The following is a 17,518-nucleotide window of genomic DNA, read 5'->3' on the forward strand; positions in this document are numbered from 1 at the left end:
GTTGCCCAGGCTGGCGTGCAGTGGAGCGATCTCTGCTCACTACAGCCTCCACCTCTGGGTTAAAGGAATTCTCCTGCCTTGGCCTCCCAAGTAGCTGGGATTACAGGCGTGTGCCACCACACCCAGCTAATTTTGGGTTTCAGTAGAGGCACGTTTCACCATGTTAGCCAGGTTGGTCTTGCTTGAACTCCTGACCTCAAATGATCCACCTGCCTTGGCCTCCCAAAGTGCTGGGATTACAGGTGTGAGTCACCATGCCCAGGCAAAGAAAAGTTTTTCAATTGTGAACTCCAAGAGCAAGGTGCCTATTTGTGTCTTTCGTTGTTATTTATTTCTTTATTATTTATTTTTGTCTTCCTCACACTTTAGTTCCAATTTCATAAACAGCAAGAAAAGAATTTTTTTTTTTTTTTTTTTTTTTTTGAGACGGAGTCTCGCTGTGTCTCCCAGGCTGGAGTGCAGTGGCGTGATCTCGGCTCACTGCAAGCTCCGCCTCCCGGGTTCACGCCATTCTCCCGCCTCAGCCTCCCAAGTAGCTGAGACTACAGGCGCCCGCCACCACGCCCGGCTAGTTTTTTATATTTTTAGTAGAGACGGGGTTTCACCATGTTAGCCAGGATAGTCTCGATCTCCTGACCTCGTGATCCACCCGCCTCGGCCTCCCAAAGTGCTGGGATTACAGGCTTGAGCAACCGCGCCCGGCCGAAAATAAGTTTTTGTGTGTAAAGATGTTATCTTGGCATATCTTTATATCCACAATACTAAAGGCAGATTTAGGCAGTTAAATATGTCTAAGGTCAGTTTCAGTGGTTGGTTTATTGGGTTTCTCTTAAAGTTTAAAACTGACAACATGTAAAAATGAAACTATCATAATATTTCTGCGTATAATTCTCTCTCGTTACATGATCTCTTTTCACTAAAAGGTTTTTCTAAAAATTGAAAAGCTTTATTTTATTAATTACCAAAAATTAACCAATTATTTCAAAAGTTCAAAATTTTAATGTATCTAAATGTTTCATAAAATAATTTATGTTCTTTAGATGTATGCTAATCCATCTTAACTCTCTGAGGAAAAGGAAAGAACACTCACATTGTGACTGTATTATTAGAGTCTTTTATGAAAAATAGTTGCTAAGTTTTAACTCTAATGAGCAGTTATTCTCTTAGCCAATAATATCATCAAATATAACAAATATGGTGAGAGTAAAGCTGTCACATCTAGAAAATTTTAGCAGCAATAAGCAACACCCTTTCCTTATTTCACATGATTTGTCCTAGAAGCAGGAATCCCTAAAAGGTGATCATCAAAGCTCGAATTCAGGTGTTGTGACACTGTGGGCGAAGGGCATAATGGTAGTCACAAACTATAAACAGACAACACATAATATCAAAGAGTTAACAGTCTATGTGTTTACTGATCTTTAAATTTCTACCCAATTCAGATGGAAGTGGGTTTCTATTCTTTTTAAAGATTAACTACCTCTCTCTGTGCCCTTAATGGCATCACCCTCCTCCCATCATGTTTCAGAACTTGTTTCAATACTTTGTTTTCCCTCTTGCATTTTTAATCTTTTCATTGCCACTGTCACCATCTCCCCTCCACCAAGGTCTTCCTCAATTCTGCTTTGGTCTCAAGTCACCATTCTATCAGTTTCCCCTTTAGCAGCATTTTTCCTGAAAGACTAATGTATACTATTCGTAATCTCTATGTACTCCTTTCTCAGTGACCATTCAAATCATAGCTCTATGGTACATTTCATTGAAAACACTCTTGCCAAATGTAATGACTTTCTTCGTGTCTTATCCACAGTCTTAAATCCACATTTCAGTCTTTAATAATGCTAACCATCCTTAGGTTAAAAAAAAATCTCTTCCATTGGTTTCCAGGTACTACGGGGAGGAAGGAATGAATGGTGAAAACACCAAGGATTTGTAGGGCAGTGAAACCTCTGTATGATACTACACTGATGGATACATGTAATCATATATTTGTCCAAACCCATAGAATGTACAACACCAAGAGTGAACCCTAATGTAATCTATGGAGCCAGGGAGATAATGCTGTGTCAATATAGGTTCAACGGTGGTAAAAATGTACCACTCTGGTTGGGATGTTTATAAGAGGAGAGGCTATGTGTGTAGGAGGTATATGATAAACCCCTAACTTTCTCTCAGTTTTGCTGTGAACCTAAAACTAATCTGACCAAAAAAAAAACCAGTGTTAATTATAAAGGAGATGGCCAGGCAGAGTGGCTCACGTCTGTAAGCCCAGGCGTTCGAGACCAGCCTGGGCAATGGTGAAACCCCATCTCTACAAAAAATACAATAATCAGTCAGATGTGGTGGCTTGTGACTGTGGTGCCAACTACTGGAGAGGCTGAGGAGGGAGGATTGCTTAAGCCTGGGAGGCAGAGGTTATAGTGAGCAGAGACTGTGCCATTGCACTCCAGCCTGGGTGACAGCACCAGACTCCATCTCTAAATAAATAAATAAATAAATAAATAAATAAATGGAAGAAGATACTAGCAACAAAACCAGTATGTCCGTGTGCTTGTGTGTGTGTGTGTGTGTGTGTGTGTGTGCTTGTGTTTTTGTGTGTGTATCTTCTACTGGCCTTTGACTGCTGGCTCCTGGTTCTCTACTGCTATAGATTCACATTCTTTGCTGGCTCATTCTTCCTTTACCCAGTGTCTTGTCTTGTGACTTCTCTGTGCTATCTTACTCTTCATGATCTCCTTAAAAATCATGGGACTCCAGTCTCCTGTATATTATATGATTTCCAAAAATGCATCATCTCCAACTCAACGCTAACTGCCTACTGAACACACAGATATCCCACTTTTCAAACAAAACTGATTGTCACTTTCAACTTCCTACTGCCTATGGTCAAATCTGCAGTTCTTGTGTTTTAGATATTACCAGGGCCACAACCTGCCAAATACAGATAAACAGGTATAAAATTACAGAAATCTCAATTTCTTGTTTTTCTAATTGTCAACATGCTTTTAAAAATCAAGTCGTTGTATTCTTTCTTTTCTTTCTTTCTTTCTTTCCTTTTTCTTTTTTCTTTTTCTTTTTTTTTTTTGAGATGGAGTCTCGCTCTGTTGCCCAGGCTGGAGTACAGTGGTGTAATTTTGGCTCACTGCAACCTCTGCCTCCCAGGTTCAAACAATTCTTCTGTCTCATCCTCCCAAGTGGCTGGGACTACAGGCACACGCCAACACATCCGGCTAATTCTTGCATTTTTAGTAGAGATGGGGTTTAACCATGTTGGTCAGGCTGGTCTCAAACTACTGACCTCAGGTGATCCACCTGCCTCAGCCTCCCAAAGTGCTGGGATTACAGGCGTGAGCCACGGTGCCCAGCCTTCTTTCTTAAATCTGTCTTATTTCCTTCTCCTGTCCTTCCCCTAGTTAAGATGACGATAGTTTGTTTTTCTGACAACACACTCTAATTGGACACATAGACTCCAATATTTTTTCTCATTTCAGTGACTGCTTTCTATTGCTCTAAGGATATCATAAGTAGGATGGTCTAGTTATGTTACATCTACTTCCTTACTCAAAATCTTACAGAATATTTAAGATCCTTTTAAAAAGTCCTTAAAATTTCAAATTCTGGCATTAGCCCATACAATCAGAGGCTACATATGCCAATAAGATTTAAAAAAACAAAAACAAAAACTTTACCTAAAATAAACCTCTCCTATCTACTTGTTTTTAATTCCTCAGTACAATTGAATCTCTCCTTAGAGCGCATAGAGTTTTTGAGTCCTAAATTATGTATTTCCCATTTTCATAATATAAATTTCTCAAATACAGCTGATAACTCATCATTTTACTGAAAAGACTGCTTAGCAACATGAGTTATCCATAGTATATGCTCAGTGAATATGTGTTGAATGGAACTGAGTATCAAGGAAGCTATGCAAGAATAATTCCAAAAGTGTGAGTTAAGAGTTAGACAAGTATAATACACAATATTAAAAAAGGAATGAATCCATGTGAACTGTGTTGGTGAAAAAGCATTCACGTGCAACAGTAACTGAGTTGGGGCTTGCATGACCAGTAGAAGTGGATGCACAGGGAAGAAAAGGAAACAGTCTACTGGCGGACAGAAAAAAAAATGGAATATGGTATGTCTGAGAACAGAAGCAGAAGGTAGGGAAAGAGAAGAGCCCAGTTTGGGGTGGGAGACAGTCACAGTAACAAAATTGTATGTGCTAATTAACAACGGTAGAATTGATAGGTCCCAGATACTTATCTAGGACTGATCGAGAATCACAATTTCTCAAAAGAATTCCGTAACCTCTGTACCCATTTCTATCATTAGTGCTATGAATATATTTTATGGGATAAAAATTTTATGTTATGAATTCAGTATCTTTACCTGATCAATCCAAGCATCTATCCTGGGCTTTATATATTGAGTGTCCAATATTTAAATATCAGACTTAAAAGTATTGTCTTACTTTCTTTTCTTAGAATTCCAAGATCAGGATGGCACAACAGATCCACTAACCACTTATTTTTAATTGTTAATACATATTTATCTGACGAATAGTGAACAAACAACTGGAAAAGTCTGGGAAACCCTCAGATTTTGGTCCTTTCTATAAAGCAATTGATCCTTCTTGAATGTAGAGTCTAAATAAAGAGAAAATGTAAAGGATTAAGGCTTGGTAACCATTAGGCTTATTCTTTTAACAATTAGAAACTAAATTTCTATTGTCTTATATATGTATTTTAAGTGCTTTTTTTCTCCTAACTGAAATCTTAATAAAATAACATAAGCAATAAATCAACAGTCTGGAATTTCACAATTCACTCTAAAACATTTCTGAGGAAATCACTGAGGAACCTTAAATTTTCCTTTTCTAAAACCTAGACCTATAAATGAAACAATATCCTAGGTCTGACTGACACCTCAAAAGTGTCCTCAACAAACCACATGTAGTCAAGTAATATGAATGGTAATTTCATAAGTGATCATGATATCCATCTGGTTTTTAAAACTTTTTCATAGGTAAATGTGATTAGCAACATTTGGAAAAACAGAGTGATTTCCTAAATTGACAGATACATAGAATTAAAACTAAAATAAACGGCCTGGCAAAATTAATACATATGAACCATGAGTCAAAACTAAAGAACTGTCAGATCATCAGTAGCTCCCTCCTGAATTCAATTAATAATGGGGAGATATTAAGGAAGTCACTTTGATTCTTTTACACTTTTTTTCAATTATAAAATAAAGGAGTTGAATTAGATGAACTATAAGGCCCCTTTTAGCTATAATACACTATCAGTTCATATAGGATGAAAATAGATGTTAAGCAGACATCCCTTCCTTTGAATTTTGGCAATTTGGCAATGTAAGAACAGGGCACAACCCTTCCAAAATAGCAGTGTCTACTCAAGTAATATAAAACAGCAGATACGCAAAAAAAGTATGTTTTCTAGCCTCAATATAGAAGAGTTTAAGAGATATAATCTCTTATACCTACAACTTACAGGCAACAAGGATGGGGAAGGAAATAGGGATAAAACAACAGTACATATGCTATTCATATTAATTGTCTTATCTTAATTTTGTATTAATGATCTATGCACCAGAAAATGTTCCTTAGGTATATGTATGTGATACTCTAGAAATATTGAATTCCTAAACTTTTAAGCTTGCTTATTCAATTCTGAGGACATCATTTTGGTAACACTTTCCCTCTACGATTGCACAACTCTCTGTGAATTTATGAATTATGCTTAATATAATGATAATTTATCTCTGAGATGTTTGCTTGATGCCTCCCCTTTATTATAATCTCTTATGATGAAGTTTCTTACCCTCATTCTATATTGTCTGTTGTATGCCAGACTAAATATTCTACATATAAAATTCTAAATTAAAATTATTAAAGCATTATTCATAAAATATTAAATATATAACATATGTAGTCTGAAGTATAATGTTGTAACTAGTACTGTCGATCTGAAGAGTAGATGATTTCTTCTAATATTGTAAACTATCTCACAATATCTCAAGAGAGATCAGGAGGAAGTCTGGTGGAAAAGAAATCATGACTTCATGGAAAGGAGCTAAGGAGAATGATTGTGAGAGCCTGAGCATTACAAACTGTTCTTGATGCTAAGTATTTTAAAAGTTCAATTTTGCGTTCTCTAACTTGGTATAAGACTTTATCTGATTAAGAGTATGAGTCTATTTGCATAAAATTTATCATTATGATAAACAATAGGATTATTTGAAAGTAAACAAGTGCAATTTCATCTAAATTGTCCGATGCATAAAGTTATTACAGCATAACAAAAATCCAGCTATAGGCTTTCTGAACTCCATTGTTAAAGTACAGCGTGTAGTTCCAGGTTTAAGTTTTGTTGTTGTTGTTGTTGTTGTTGTTTTCAGGTTTAAGTTTTAATGTCGATGGAAGTCCTGTGCTGCTTAACCTGACATCCTATGTATTGAAATTTATATTTAAAAATCCAGTTATTTAGAAATATTTTTTAAAGTAAATACAGTACTGTGTAAACTATGCCAGTTATAAACATTTGGTTCCATAATTTTTTAATCCTATGCCTAACAAACAATTCATTCACCTAATGAAAATTACAAACCTAAAACATGTAACTTCAATAAAAAGAAAAATAAACTACACATAGAACTGAATAAAAACACATGCACACTCTTTTATTAATTGCTTAGATATGTGTATTCATGGATGTATGTTTGTATGTGTATGTGCACAATTCTGAAAATTTGTACACTAAAATGACACAGCATTTTCTACAACTTTCAGTTATGCTAAAATAAGATGATGTGGAAATAGACAGGGAACAGAAATACAAATAATACAGAATGCACATTTTCTTAAGTGATGCTTAGAAATATGCAAAAACTGTAGAGCAAACTGTTGGAAGTTAATGCCAATTACATTTCAAATTTGTAGAGTCTATCACTAATAGCTTATTACAAATAATTTTAAAATGTGAAAAGAAAAATACGGTCTGTCCTAATAAGCACCATAAATGCCTATTATTGCCACATATGTATTCTAGTGTGTGTATCAATTTATTTGATGAAAAATATATTAACAACAACAAAACCAGTAACTAAATAAATAATCCTTTCATCAGCCCCCAATTTCTGCCACACTAATGCTTTGGTGAGTCATCAAGGGGAGTAAATTATTCATTATAAATTTCAAAGAGGATCCTCCACTGAAAAATCTCTGCTACTGGTCCTTCTTGGAACCAACATCAAGAGAATTCTTGGCAATCTCAAGTATTACAATGAAATAGAAGGTGAGGGGCAACCACTCAGGAGACGTTTCTAGAACAAACTGAGCTCAGGGAGCTTACCTTCCAGCTGAGAGGGGTGTGTAAAGATAATTACTAATATCTTGAATTACAGTAGGGTGAAAAAGATTAATCAAGAAATTGCATACACATGTCAGCCAAGGCTTTAAAAACAAAAACCTTTATTCTGTTTCAGATGGATACAGTATCTGGAATGTTTTCAACAGTAACCCTAAACACGGTCCCTATATTTATGGCATTAACAAAATAATCTATAACGTGTTTGAAACATTTCATTATCTTAAGTTTATTTCTTACTGAAGGGCCATAGTGTGAATACCATCATAATAATCAATAAAAACCACTCAAAAATAAACACAGTAAAACAGTAAATTCAAGTGTATACCACACATCTTTATACAAATGCAAAGAGTTAAATACTGTAAACAGCTTTTATAAAAAGGGTACTGTGAAGAAAATTACTGCAACATTATCCTTGGTTCATTGTTTTCAGCATGTTAGTTAAAACTATCGACACTAATAAGTAGTAATTTATCTTTAACTTCAGCTTACTCTCTGCTAATATGTTTATAATATAGGAAGAAAAAAATAGAGGTAATTCAACATTGCTGCATGCATTTCCTAACTTTGTAGCTTCATGTGCTGTAGCTGGATACAGACTACTGGTGAACAATCACCTTTCCTTACATATTTTAGCTATGATTCTTCTTGGCTGCCAGGAATCATTTAGGTCTGGTGAGGCAGAGTTCTGTCTCTTCCACTTAGCTGTCTTCCACTTAACAAATCAGAAAGCATTTGGATAACACTATTTTTGTGTGAATTAGTAAGTCAGTGTTCAACTTAAATTGATTAATATAAAGACTCCTCTCAGTGGGTAACACTGTCATCTGTCTTGGCCATGACCCAAGGTACAATGCCCAATGCCCCTTTTAGTGTTAATACCAAAAATACACTTAGATTTACTTCCAACAGAATTGACTCTTTGGTTCAAGCAAGAGTATATTGATGCTATTACAGATACTAACTCAACATCTATTGCATGTTTACTGTGTGTTAGTCATCATGGTAAGTACTTTTTAGGGTTATCATATTTAATTCCCATTACCACCTTACGAGGTAGGTAGTATTATTGTTACAATTTTACAGACTGAGAACGTGAAGCAAAGCAAAGTTAAGAAACTGGCCCAATTATCAAAACAGAAAGCTGACTGTACAGCCCACAGTGTGGATTATTTGGTGCTGTGTAAGATTTATGTAAAGCCTCGAGAGAGATGAATTTGGAACACAAATAAAAAGATATTTTAAAAAGCATCACTATCCCTGTCTTCTTATTTCTTCCAATCCAGCATCCCCATTAAAAATGAACCATTCGGGAGATAATCATAGTAAAGACCTGTAGGGAGAAAGGTCAAATGTGGCCAATGTAATTTAGTTTGAATGGAAAATAAAGCAGTTATACCAAGGCCAGGCAAGCTTCATTTTCAGATTATAGGTACAAGATATTTTGTTCATCAAAAGATTCATGTGGCTCAATGCTAAAGGTTTTAAAAATAAGAACCAAAGACAAAGACCCTAAGCATTCCACATAATTGCCTTTGCAGTTAGAACTAACTGGCAGAATCCTATGTAAAATAGTATTCACTTAGGTGTAAAAACCTGTAGGCAAGACTAACAATAAGATTACTTGCAGATAGGTGTTAATGAGGTCATTCAGGCAGATGAGGTGCCAACAGGGCATAGTTAGAGAGTAGTGAATGAACTTGGGTTACTATCTTGTAAGGAAGCCAAAGATTGTGAAATTTAGAATCTTGGCAGAGTTAGTAATTTGTAAATCTGTTTGATACATCAGGAAAAAAAGAAAGGCATGTATTCTAGTACTGGAGTTTGAAAGAAAAGTAAAATAAGTGAAGATCTTTTTTTTCAGATTAAACTAGACACTATTTGAAAAAACTGAATGTGAAAAGCAAGCAATGAAAAGCATTCTCTAACAATGAAGCTCTCTTACTCTGATATCCTCGCTTTTTAAAGTCAGAAATTAATGCTTTTTTATCTATTAAATTCAAAGTTATAGTAAGGACATTATATTGTTACTCTTAGAATAGTAAATATAAAACCAAAGGAGCCCAAATATTTCTTTAAATACAACAAGTAGACAAAATTTAGAATAACAATTTTCACATAAAGATAAGTGCATACAATTACTGCCCAGTATTGCAATGAATTGATAGAGGCACATTAAACACAATTTATTAGTGAGTACATTAAAATATCACTACTGTTCAACAATGTGATAATAGGGAAGTACAATACTCAGGTGATGGCCAATGTTTGATGGTTATCAACAAGCCAAGACACCAGAAAAAACCCTATGAAAATATATTTTTATTGCACGTTTTGCTAGTAAATTGATACAATTATATCTGAAAAATATATAATTGGTATGGTGAAGAGCTTTTGACCCCTGTTTAATATCAAATATGTAATATTATTTCCTTGAGATAATTTGGGCTTTAACCTTCATTTGGTAATGTAAGTGACTTTTTCTCCCTGCAATTTTTGGCACTTTACTTTAGGATTGTTAATAAACTTAAGCAGTTTTTATTTTTTAAGTGAATTGGGTGTGATGGGAAGAGTAAAAATTAATTTAATCCACCGATTTGGAACACGTGCCTGAAAATTTTGGCTTGTATGTGTGTGTGTAGGCTGACCAACCATGGAAATAATATGTGTGACATTAAATTAACACCTTGATAGGCATTATATAGGGTATCTTAAAATTTGAAAACTATTGTAATAATTCACAATTCATTATAAATGTCAGTTACATAGTGATGAAAAAATATGGCAGGCTCTAGGTGCCCCATCTATCCTTTTGACCTCTTTCTTCTTTTTAGCCCACCAGTATTCTTATGGTATTCCATACTACCACTCTGGCATACTGGTACTTATAAATGCAATGAATACTAAAAGAGAACCATGTCCATCACACAGCAATTGTCAACTATGGATAATATAGTATTTGTTCTGGTTAGCATATTGATTTTAAATCACATTATGTAGCCATTTTAGCATGCTGAAGATTATATATAAGGTAATCAATAAAGGAAAATAAGCAGTTAATATTACTTAAATAATATTTCCCTTGTGTTCTGAAGCCAAAAAGCCCCATTTGTAAAGTCACTCAATGGCCAATATGAAGTATTAAATTGGCACACTAAGGAGATGGCAAACATCTGATGACAAATGCACTACTATGCTCCTCCTTCCCCACCAGCCATACCAGACCTCACTAACTCATCCTGGTGCTCTTTCGATCTGAGAGATGAGATGCAGTCTCCGACACATGGAAGAACCTCAGACTTCTACTCAACACTGCACTCAAGGCAGTCAAGAACAATTTGGGATACTTTTGGAAAGACCAATACACTGGTCATCTCTAACTTGGGATAGAAATTCAGCCTTACCATTGAGAAATTACATGGCCTCTGGTGAATCATTTTACTTCTCCACATCTCATTTTCATTCTGAAAATATGTCAGTGAAAATATAAAGATTTGATGCTAGGGCCGGGCGCGGTGGCTCAAGCCTGTAATCCCAGCACTTTGGGAGGCCGAGACGGGCGGATCACGAGGTCAGGAGATCGAGACCATCCTGGCTAACACAGTGAAACCCCATCTCAAATAAAAAATACAAAAAACTAGCCGGGCGAGGTGGCGGGCGCCTGTAGTCCCAGCTACTTGGGGGGCTGAGGCAAGAGAATGGCGTAGACCCAGGAGGCGGAGCTTGCAGTGAGCTGAGATCCGGCCATAGCACTCCAGCCTGGGCGACAGAGCAAGACTCCGTCTCCAAAAAAAAAAAAAAAAAAAAAAAAAAAAAGATTTGATGCTATAGATTTGTTTTCTTTCATCAGTAGAATAGATATTTATTTTAAATGGTAGAAGTAGTTTTAGGTAAAGAGCAAACACTATTAGCAGTTAAGCCAGTTAACTCTTCGGTCTGATGAAAACAATTTTTCCATTGGGATTATTTTAGGAAAAAGTGTTACTAATTAGGAAAACTGTCCCATTTTTAATGCACTATTTTAAAAAGTAATTTTGAAGTTAATTTTCTTTATTAAGTTAAAGTATATAATTGCACTTGATGTTTATCTAAAATTTATCTTCCTTTAAAATATACAGAGAATACTTAGAAGTTAAGATTATTTTAATCTTTCACATAAACTTAATTACATCATATCAGCAAAACTTACCACCATTTTTAAATTTTTGCTATTTTGCTTTCAAATGTTGTTACAAAAAGGCTTAGGGGGACTAAATACTATGAATGACCAAATTACAGTGAATGAGACCACAAACCAGGTAAGTTCAGATCTCTCTGAAGCCTGCATATATAACATGTATTACCCATCCTCGACATTCACTTTTTCCTTTTTTTTTTTTGACATTCACTATTTCTATAGAATAGGATATGTCATTGCTGCTTCCACTTTTGAGTTTATTTTTGTATTGCAACTAACATTTTTAAAAGTTTCATATTTTCCATAAATATCCTCTCATTAATTTGACATGATTTTTATTGAAAACATTTTCTTTTTAACCGAAGTATGAAATAGATATTTCTTCTTCATTAAAGAAAACATTGACTGCTTACGAGTATTAATTTTGTTGTTTTTTGTCAATTATACTTAGAAAATATTACGTATAGAGTAGTAAAAAGTAAATAAATTTTGGCTGAGTCAATTTAGAAATACTCTAGCCCATTAAGCCTAAATAAATACATCAGTTCTTAAGGAAACAAGCAAAAGTTGTGTAGAGTAGTCCTTTGGTATGTGTGGGGGATTGGACGCACATAGATACCAAAATCCGTAATTGCTCAAGTCCCTTATATGAAATGTTGTACTATTTACATATAACCTATGCACATCCTCCTGTATACTTTAAATAATCTCTAGCTTGCTTATAATACTTAATGTAAAATAAATGCTGTATAAATAGTTGTTACACTGTTTTCTTTGGGGAATAATGATAAGGAAGAAAAATGTATGAACATTTTTAGTACAGATGCAACCATCCATTTTTTCCCCATATATTCTGGATCTGTGGTTCGTTGAACCCACAGATACAGAACCCATGAATGTGAAGAGCTGACTATATGTGAAAACACATGACTTACAATATTTCAAGATTTCTTAAGAATGCAGGTAGAATTTATGCCGAATAGAAACATAAAGTTGCTTTATTTAAAAATTCTTGAATGGAGACTTGAGGATTACTATTCATTTCCAAGGATGACTGGTATGTGAATTGGGCCACATAAACGATTTTCACCAAATATTGCAGTCCAAAGTGACAAGTTACACTCTAGTGGCAGACTCTGTTAAAAAGGCCTTGGTATATTTATATGACAACTTGAGGAACATGGAACAGCAATTTTGTTCTAAAATATGTGTTGAATCAACCCATAATCTATGTCCACTTATTTTCTGCATATCAGTACTCTCTCATCAAATTATTCCTAAAAGTTCAAGAAAAGTATAGTGGTGTTAAAGCCTTTATATATTTAAGGTATTCAACTCACAGAAACTGTGAACTGTATATCTAGTGAAACATAATTGAGAACAAAAGAAGTAAGAAAAAATCAACTAATTACATCTGTATCTTAACATTAGTCGTATCTTGATTATCTGCACCAATGGAAGGGATTGGCTATAGAAAATCACATATAATCTATTCAGTGGGACTGGGTCCATGGCCTTGTGCTTAGTAGCTGAATTTCTAATTGCCCAGTGTAACTTACTGCAAATGTGTTGTGAGGATGCCCATCACCAGAAGAGTGGCCACAGATACATAATTTTGTTTCTGGAAGCAATTCCTAGGTTAAACAAAGAGAATCAGGAGTTGGCTTTGTTTTACAATCTTAAGGCTTATGCTAATAACGTACATTGTCATTTTTAAAAATCATTTTTTGGGATTATTACCCTGGTAGGTCAAAATAGGGAAGAATATTCCATCATTGTCTCACAGTTAACTAGTATAGATTTTAAAAACAAATAATTTGGCAGATGGGAAGTTGAATATTTGGATCATAATAAATTAACCCATAACCAAAAAATCCACTGATTATGTACCATGATACTGCCGTAGGAACCTTACTTCCCACTTGTAAGCTAAGAATCATAAATACTCCTATATATTTAAATGGCACTGCAATTTTGGTGTATGGGATGTCATTTGTTCTTAAAATGTAATCATCTCTAATTTTGAAAAAGTTCTGACTTGTAATCAATTGTAACCAGTACAAATGAACATAAATCCTGTCCTACCATGTCATGTGAGAACAATCACAATAATTTCTTTAAATAAACTGCTGTGGTTATGCATTATTATATAAAAATTATTGCCACTAAAATGTATCTAAGACTGTGCAACCAACCTCGATAATATCTGTTAAAACCTGTTGAATTGTACCATTTGCATTGAAAACTACTCTATATACTCAAATGTATAGTTTGCATTTTTATCTGTAAAAGCAAAGTGATTATTTATTGATAAATGACATGGAATGTCATTTTTTACCTAAGTAGCATTAGACATTTCAAAGATTTTGTCTGAAGGGCAAAAGGATTACACTGCATTTGAATAGACCATGTGACAACACATCCTTAGACTTCATGTATGATATGAAAGGATGATCCCCATTCATAAGATACACAAGGGAAATTATAACTATACCAGAAAAGAAGAAAAGCAAGGAGGGATGTGTTAAGGGTGTCAGGGAGTATTTGTAGTGGTTTGATGCATGTAAATATTACATCTTATAAATAATTCTTTTCAAATACATCTATGAAGTTCAGAGGTTCTGTTTAAGAAATGGATTGTATATGCTTTACATGACTACATGCTATTTTCTTGACGATAAGAGCAACATTAATTCAAACAGGAAAAGTGGCTTCCAAAATATCCTTGTCCCTCTGTTTCTTAGGATGAAGTATGTCACCTGATGCTAGCAGATGAAGACTGGGGGGAAAGTGTTCAAGTTATATTTTGCTGTCAGAATCCAACAAATACATTTTCATCTAAATTATTTTGTCAACAGCTTTGTGCTACCCTTGCTAACCTTATTTGGCACCAGTGCATAATTAGATACACAGGGGTGTGACTCCAATTGAAGGTGTTGGCATTGTAGCACTCTGTGAAAATATTAACTATGAGGTTAACTCCAATTTTCTCTTCTTTAATTAAATGCACATGGTACTAATGAGGTAACCTACTGTTCCTTGATAGCACTAATTAGCTAAGAGGAGAGTACTCTCTCACACTGCAATTTAAACCTAAAAATAAGGTTGAAATATGCTAATTGCAGGCAATTTAAAACAGTACAAGTTGAAGAACTAGTCATAATAAGAGAAACTGACTGCTTTACAGCTAGGCAGCTGTAACTTTGGTTAAAATCAAAACAAGCCACATGATTTTTGGACTGCTATTTAACAAGGTCATAAGCATCCTTAAAAAATGAAATGCTATTCCATACCATAACAGTAAACCAGACTAACACCAGTAAAGCCCTCAGACAGACACTCATCTACATAAAAAAGTGATTGTCACAATAACCCCAAATCTGCCATGACACTGTTTTCAATATTTAATACAGAAAATTAAACTCTATAAATAAGCAACATCACCTTAAATTCTTTCAAGAGCACGTAAGTTAAGTAAAATATCATAATTTGTGTCTCCAGCATTAACAAAACATGTTGGGATGCTGGAGTTTTGTCATCCCAGTCAGGTCAGAAGGGACGATACAGAGAATAAGTCTCACTCCTGGAGGAGTACATAAACAGGAATTATTGAGATAATGTACAAGTGCAGTAATAAAAATAAAAATACTATGGAATAAAAGCATAGTTAATGGTAATGATCCCTTAAACGTAACCATCCCTTAAATGGTAATTTAAGGGACACAGGTGCCAAATATTAAAAGGATTTCATTTAAAAAGAGGTTTCATTAGAATTCGCCTAGTTTTGTAGCTTTGGGATGGAAGCTGCCTGAGGCTTTACCGTGAGAATGTTCCCCATTTTTAGCTCAACTGACTCAGAAACATAATTTCGTAAACCTAACCATATTTCAAACATATCTTCTTTAGTTACTATCGCAAATATTTCCCAAATTTTAACAAAAGGATAACCTTGACAAAAAAAAAACAAGCAAAAACAAAACAAAACAACCTCCCCCCCCAAAAAACAAGACCATGAAGAACCTTTTGATTCATCAACAATGATATGTTTGGATTGGTACACAGTACATACTCATTATTTTTCGATTCCCTAAAATCTATGATATATCTTATTTTATCAACCAGAAACACTAACCAAAACACTCCTATCAAATCATTCCTGCTACCATAGAGAGAAATAAAGCATATTAAAATGATACTGTCATTTATCTATCCATAGGAAGAAGAGACACAGAACTGCCCCCAACACTGAGGGCTCATAGAGACATTTCCCTGTCCCTGTTACATTGCATGCAAAATTATGAAACATAACGGTTAAACGATCAATAAAAATAAAGAGTTAAAAGGCAAAATTTGTGAAAAGAGAAAGTCAAATTAATCTAAACCTTACTGAAGAACAATAATTTAGAAGTAAAATAACCTACTGAAAGGCAAAGGCTTTTAAGTAACTCACAATAGTTTCTACAGTTGAAAGTACGTGAGAATAAACTTTGCACTATCATTAGCCCGTCATCGTATCTTGCCAACAGGCTTGGTTGAAGAAATTGTGCTTTGAAAACCCCACCCAGTTTCTTCTCATGGCTTCCCTAAAGCTTTCTATGACAGGCAGAGACAGAAGGTTGGTAAGAGATGCAATAAAACTCTGATCAACCATGCTTTAACAGACCCATGAAGCTGCAGGTTTGTAAAGAAGTAGCAAGAGGAATAAAATCAGACAGTCACTTAGAAATGGATCTGGAGGCAACCTGACATACTCCAGCAAATCACAGGGAAACACAATATGAATGGATATTTTAAGTGTTTGCATCTGTTTCAAATAAGCACCAAAGAAACTTTGAACAGTAAAAAGGCCAGACAATGTACTGGAATGGGCTTTCAACATTAACTTCAGAAGGAATCTATTCTTCAATTAAATGTGAATCGTTGTAATTTTTCTTTTAAAACAATAAAGAGTAAGCCATTTAGCGCTGAACATAAGAATGCTGGCTCTGGAGATAGTCTGCTGAGCTTCAGATCTTACACTTACTAGTGGTGTGACCTTGAGCAAAATACTTAGCTTCTCCTGTCCTCTCTCTCTAGACAGAGGATCATAAGTAACATCATCATAGGGTTATGAAATATGTTCAATTGTAAAGTAATTAGAACAGTGCTGATACCTATATACTTAACATTTATTAGCCATATACTTATTATTTGTTAGCTGTCATTATTGCTTCAAAATAGTATTCAATTTTCAGATAAAAATAATTATTGTTTCTACAATGTATAAAATGCTATTATGTATTATAAAGGTTGTAAAAATTCCCAAGACATTGTATCTGTTTTCAACCTATCAGTAGACTTCATGATACATATTAAAGACTCTCCTATATGCGTAAGGAAACATTTTTTCCTTTTAGAAACCTGGTACAGCAAAGCAGGAAATCAATATGGGTGTGTTCATATTTAGTGATAAGGTGAAATGACTTGTAAGAAAAACCATATTTTTTGCAAGGCTGATGAAGTGTAATTTTCATAGAAAAATATATAATATATATATGGTATTAATACTATATATTGATCTTTCCTAACAAATGAAAATATTTTAAATTATTTAATAAAATTTGTTTCTTGAGGTTGAAAGGACCCTCACATTTTTCTTTAACATGCTTAAAACTTTAGTGTCTTATAATATTTAGGATAAAATAATATCTGAATGGAATAGTGGTTGACTTAGTCCATTTATGTTGCTATAAAAGAATACCAGAGGCTGAGTAATTTATAAAGAAAAGAGGTTTATTTGGCTCATAGTTCTGCAGGCTGTACAATAAGCATGGTGCATCTGCATCTGGTGAGGGCCTCAAGTGGCTTTCACTCATAGCAGAAGGGGAAGGAGAAACGTGTGTGTAGAAATCACATGGTGAGAGAAGAAACGAGTGAAGGAGGTCCCAGACTCTTTTTAACAACCAGCTCT

The 17,518-nt window shown here is 34.6% G+C and overlaps 1 protein-coding gene across 6 annotated transcripts in view; it reads right to left on the reverse strand.

The window, feature by feature from the left end:
• The window catches only part of FOXP2 (forkhead box P2), a 595,047-nt gene that overhangs the window by 110,804 nt on the left and 466,725 nt on the right, over nucleotides 1-17,518 (reverse strand). For 4 of the 6 annotated variants that reach the window (XM_050782631.1, XM_050782632.1, XM_050782635.1 and 1 more), the window contains one exon: nucleotides 13,128-13,202. The exons of the other annotated variants lie outside the window; for them this stretch is intronic. In XM_050782631.1, the coding sequence (XP_050638588.1) occupies nucleotides 13,128-13,202 (75 nt within the window). The remainder of the gene's footprint in view (nucleotides 1-13,127; nucleotides 13,203-17,518) is intronic. 6 annotated transcript variants of the gene reach the window in all.

Source organism: Macaca thibetana, chromosome 3 (assembly GCF_024542745.1).
Source record: "Macaca thibetana thibetana isolate TM-01 chromosome 3, ASM2454274v1, whole genome shotgun sequence".
NCBI classification, from domain to species: Eukaryota; Metazoa; Chordata; class Mammalia; order Primates; family Cercopithecidae; genus Macaca; species Macaca thibetana.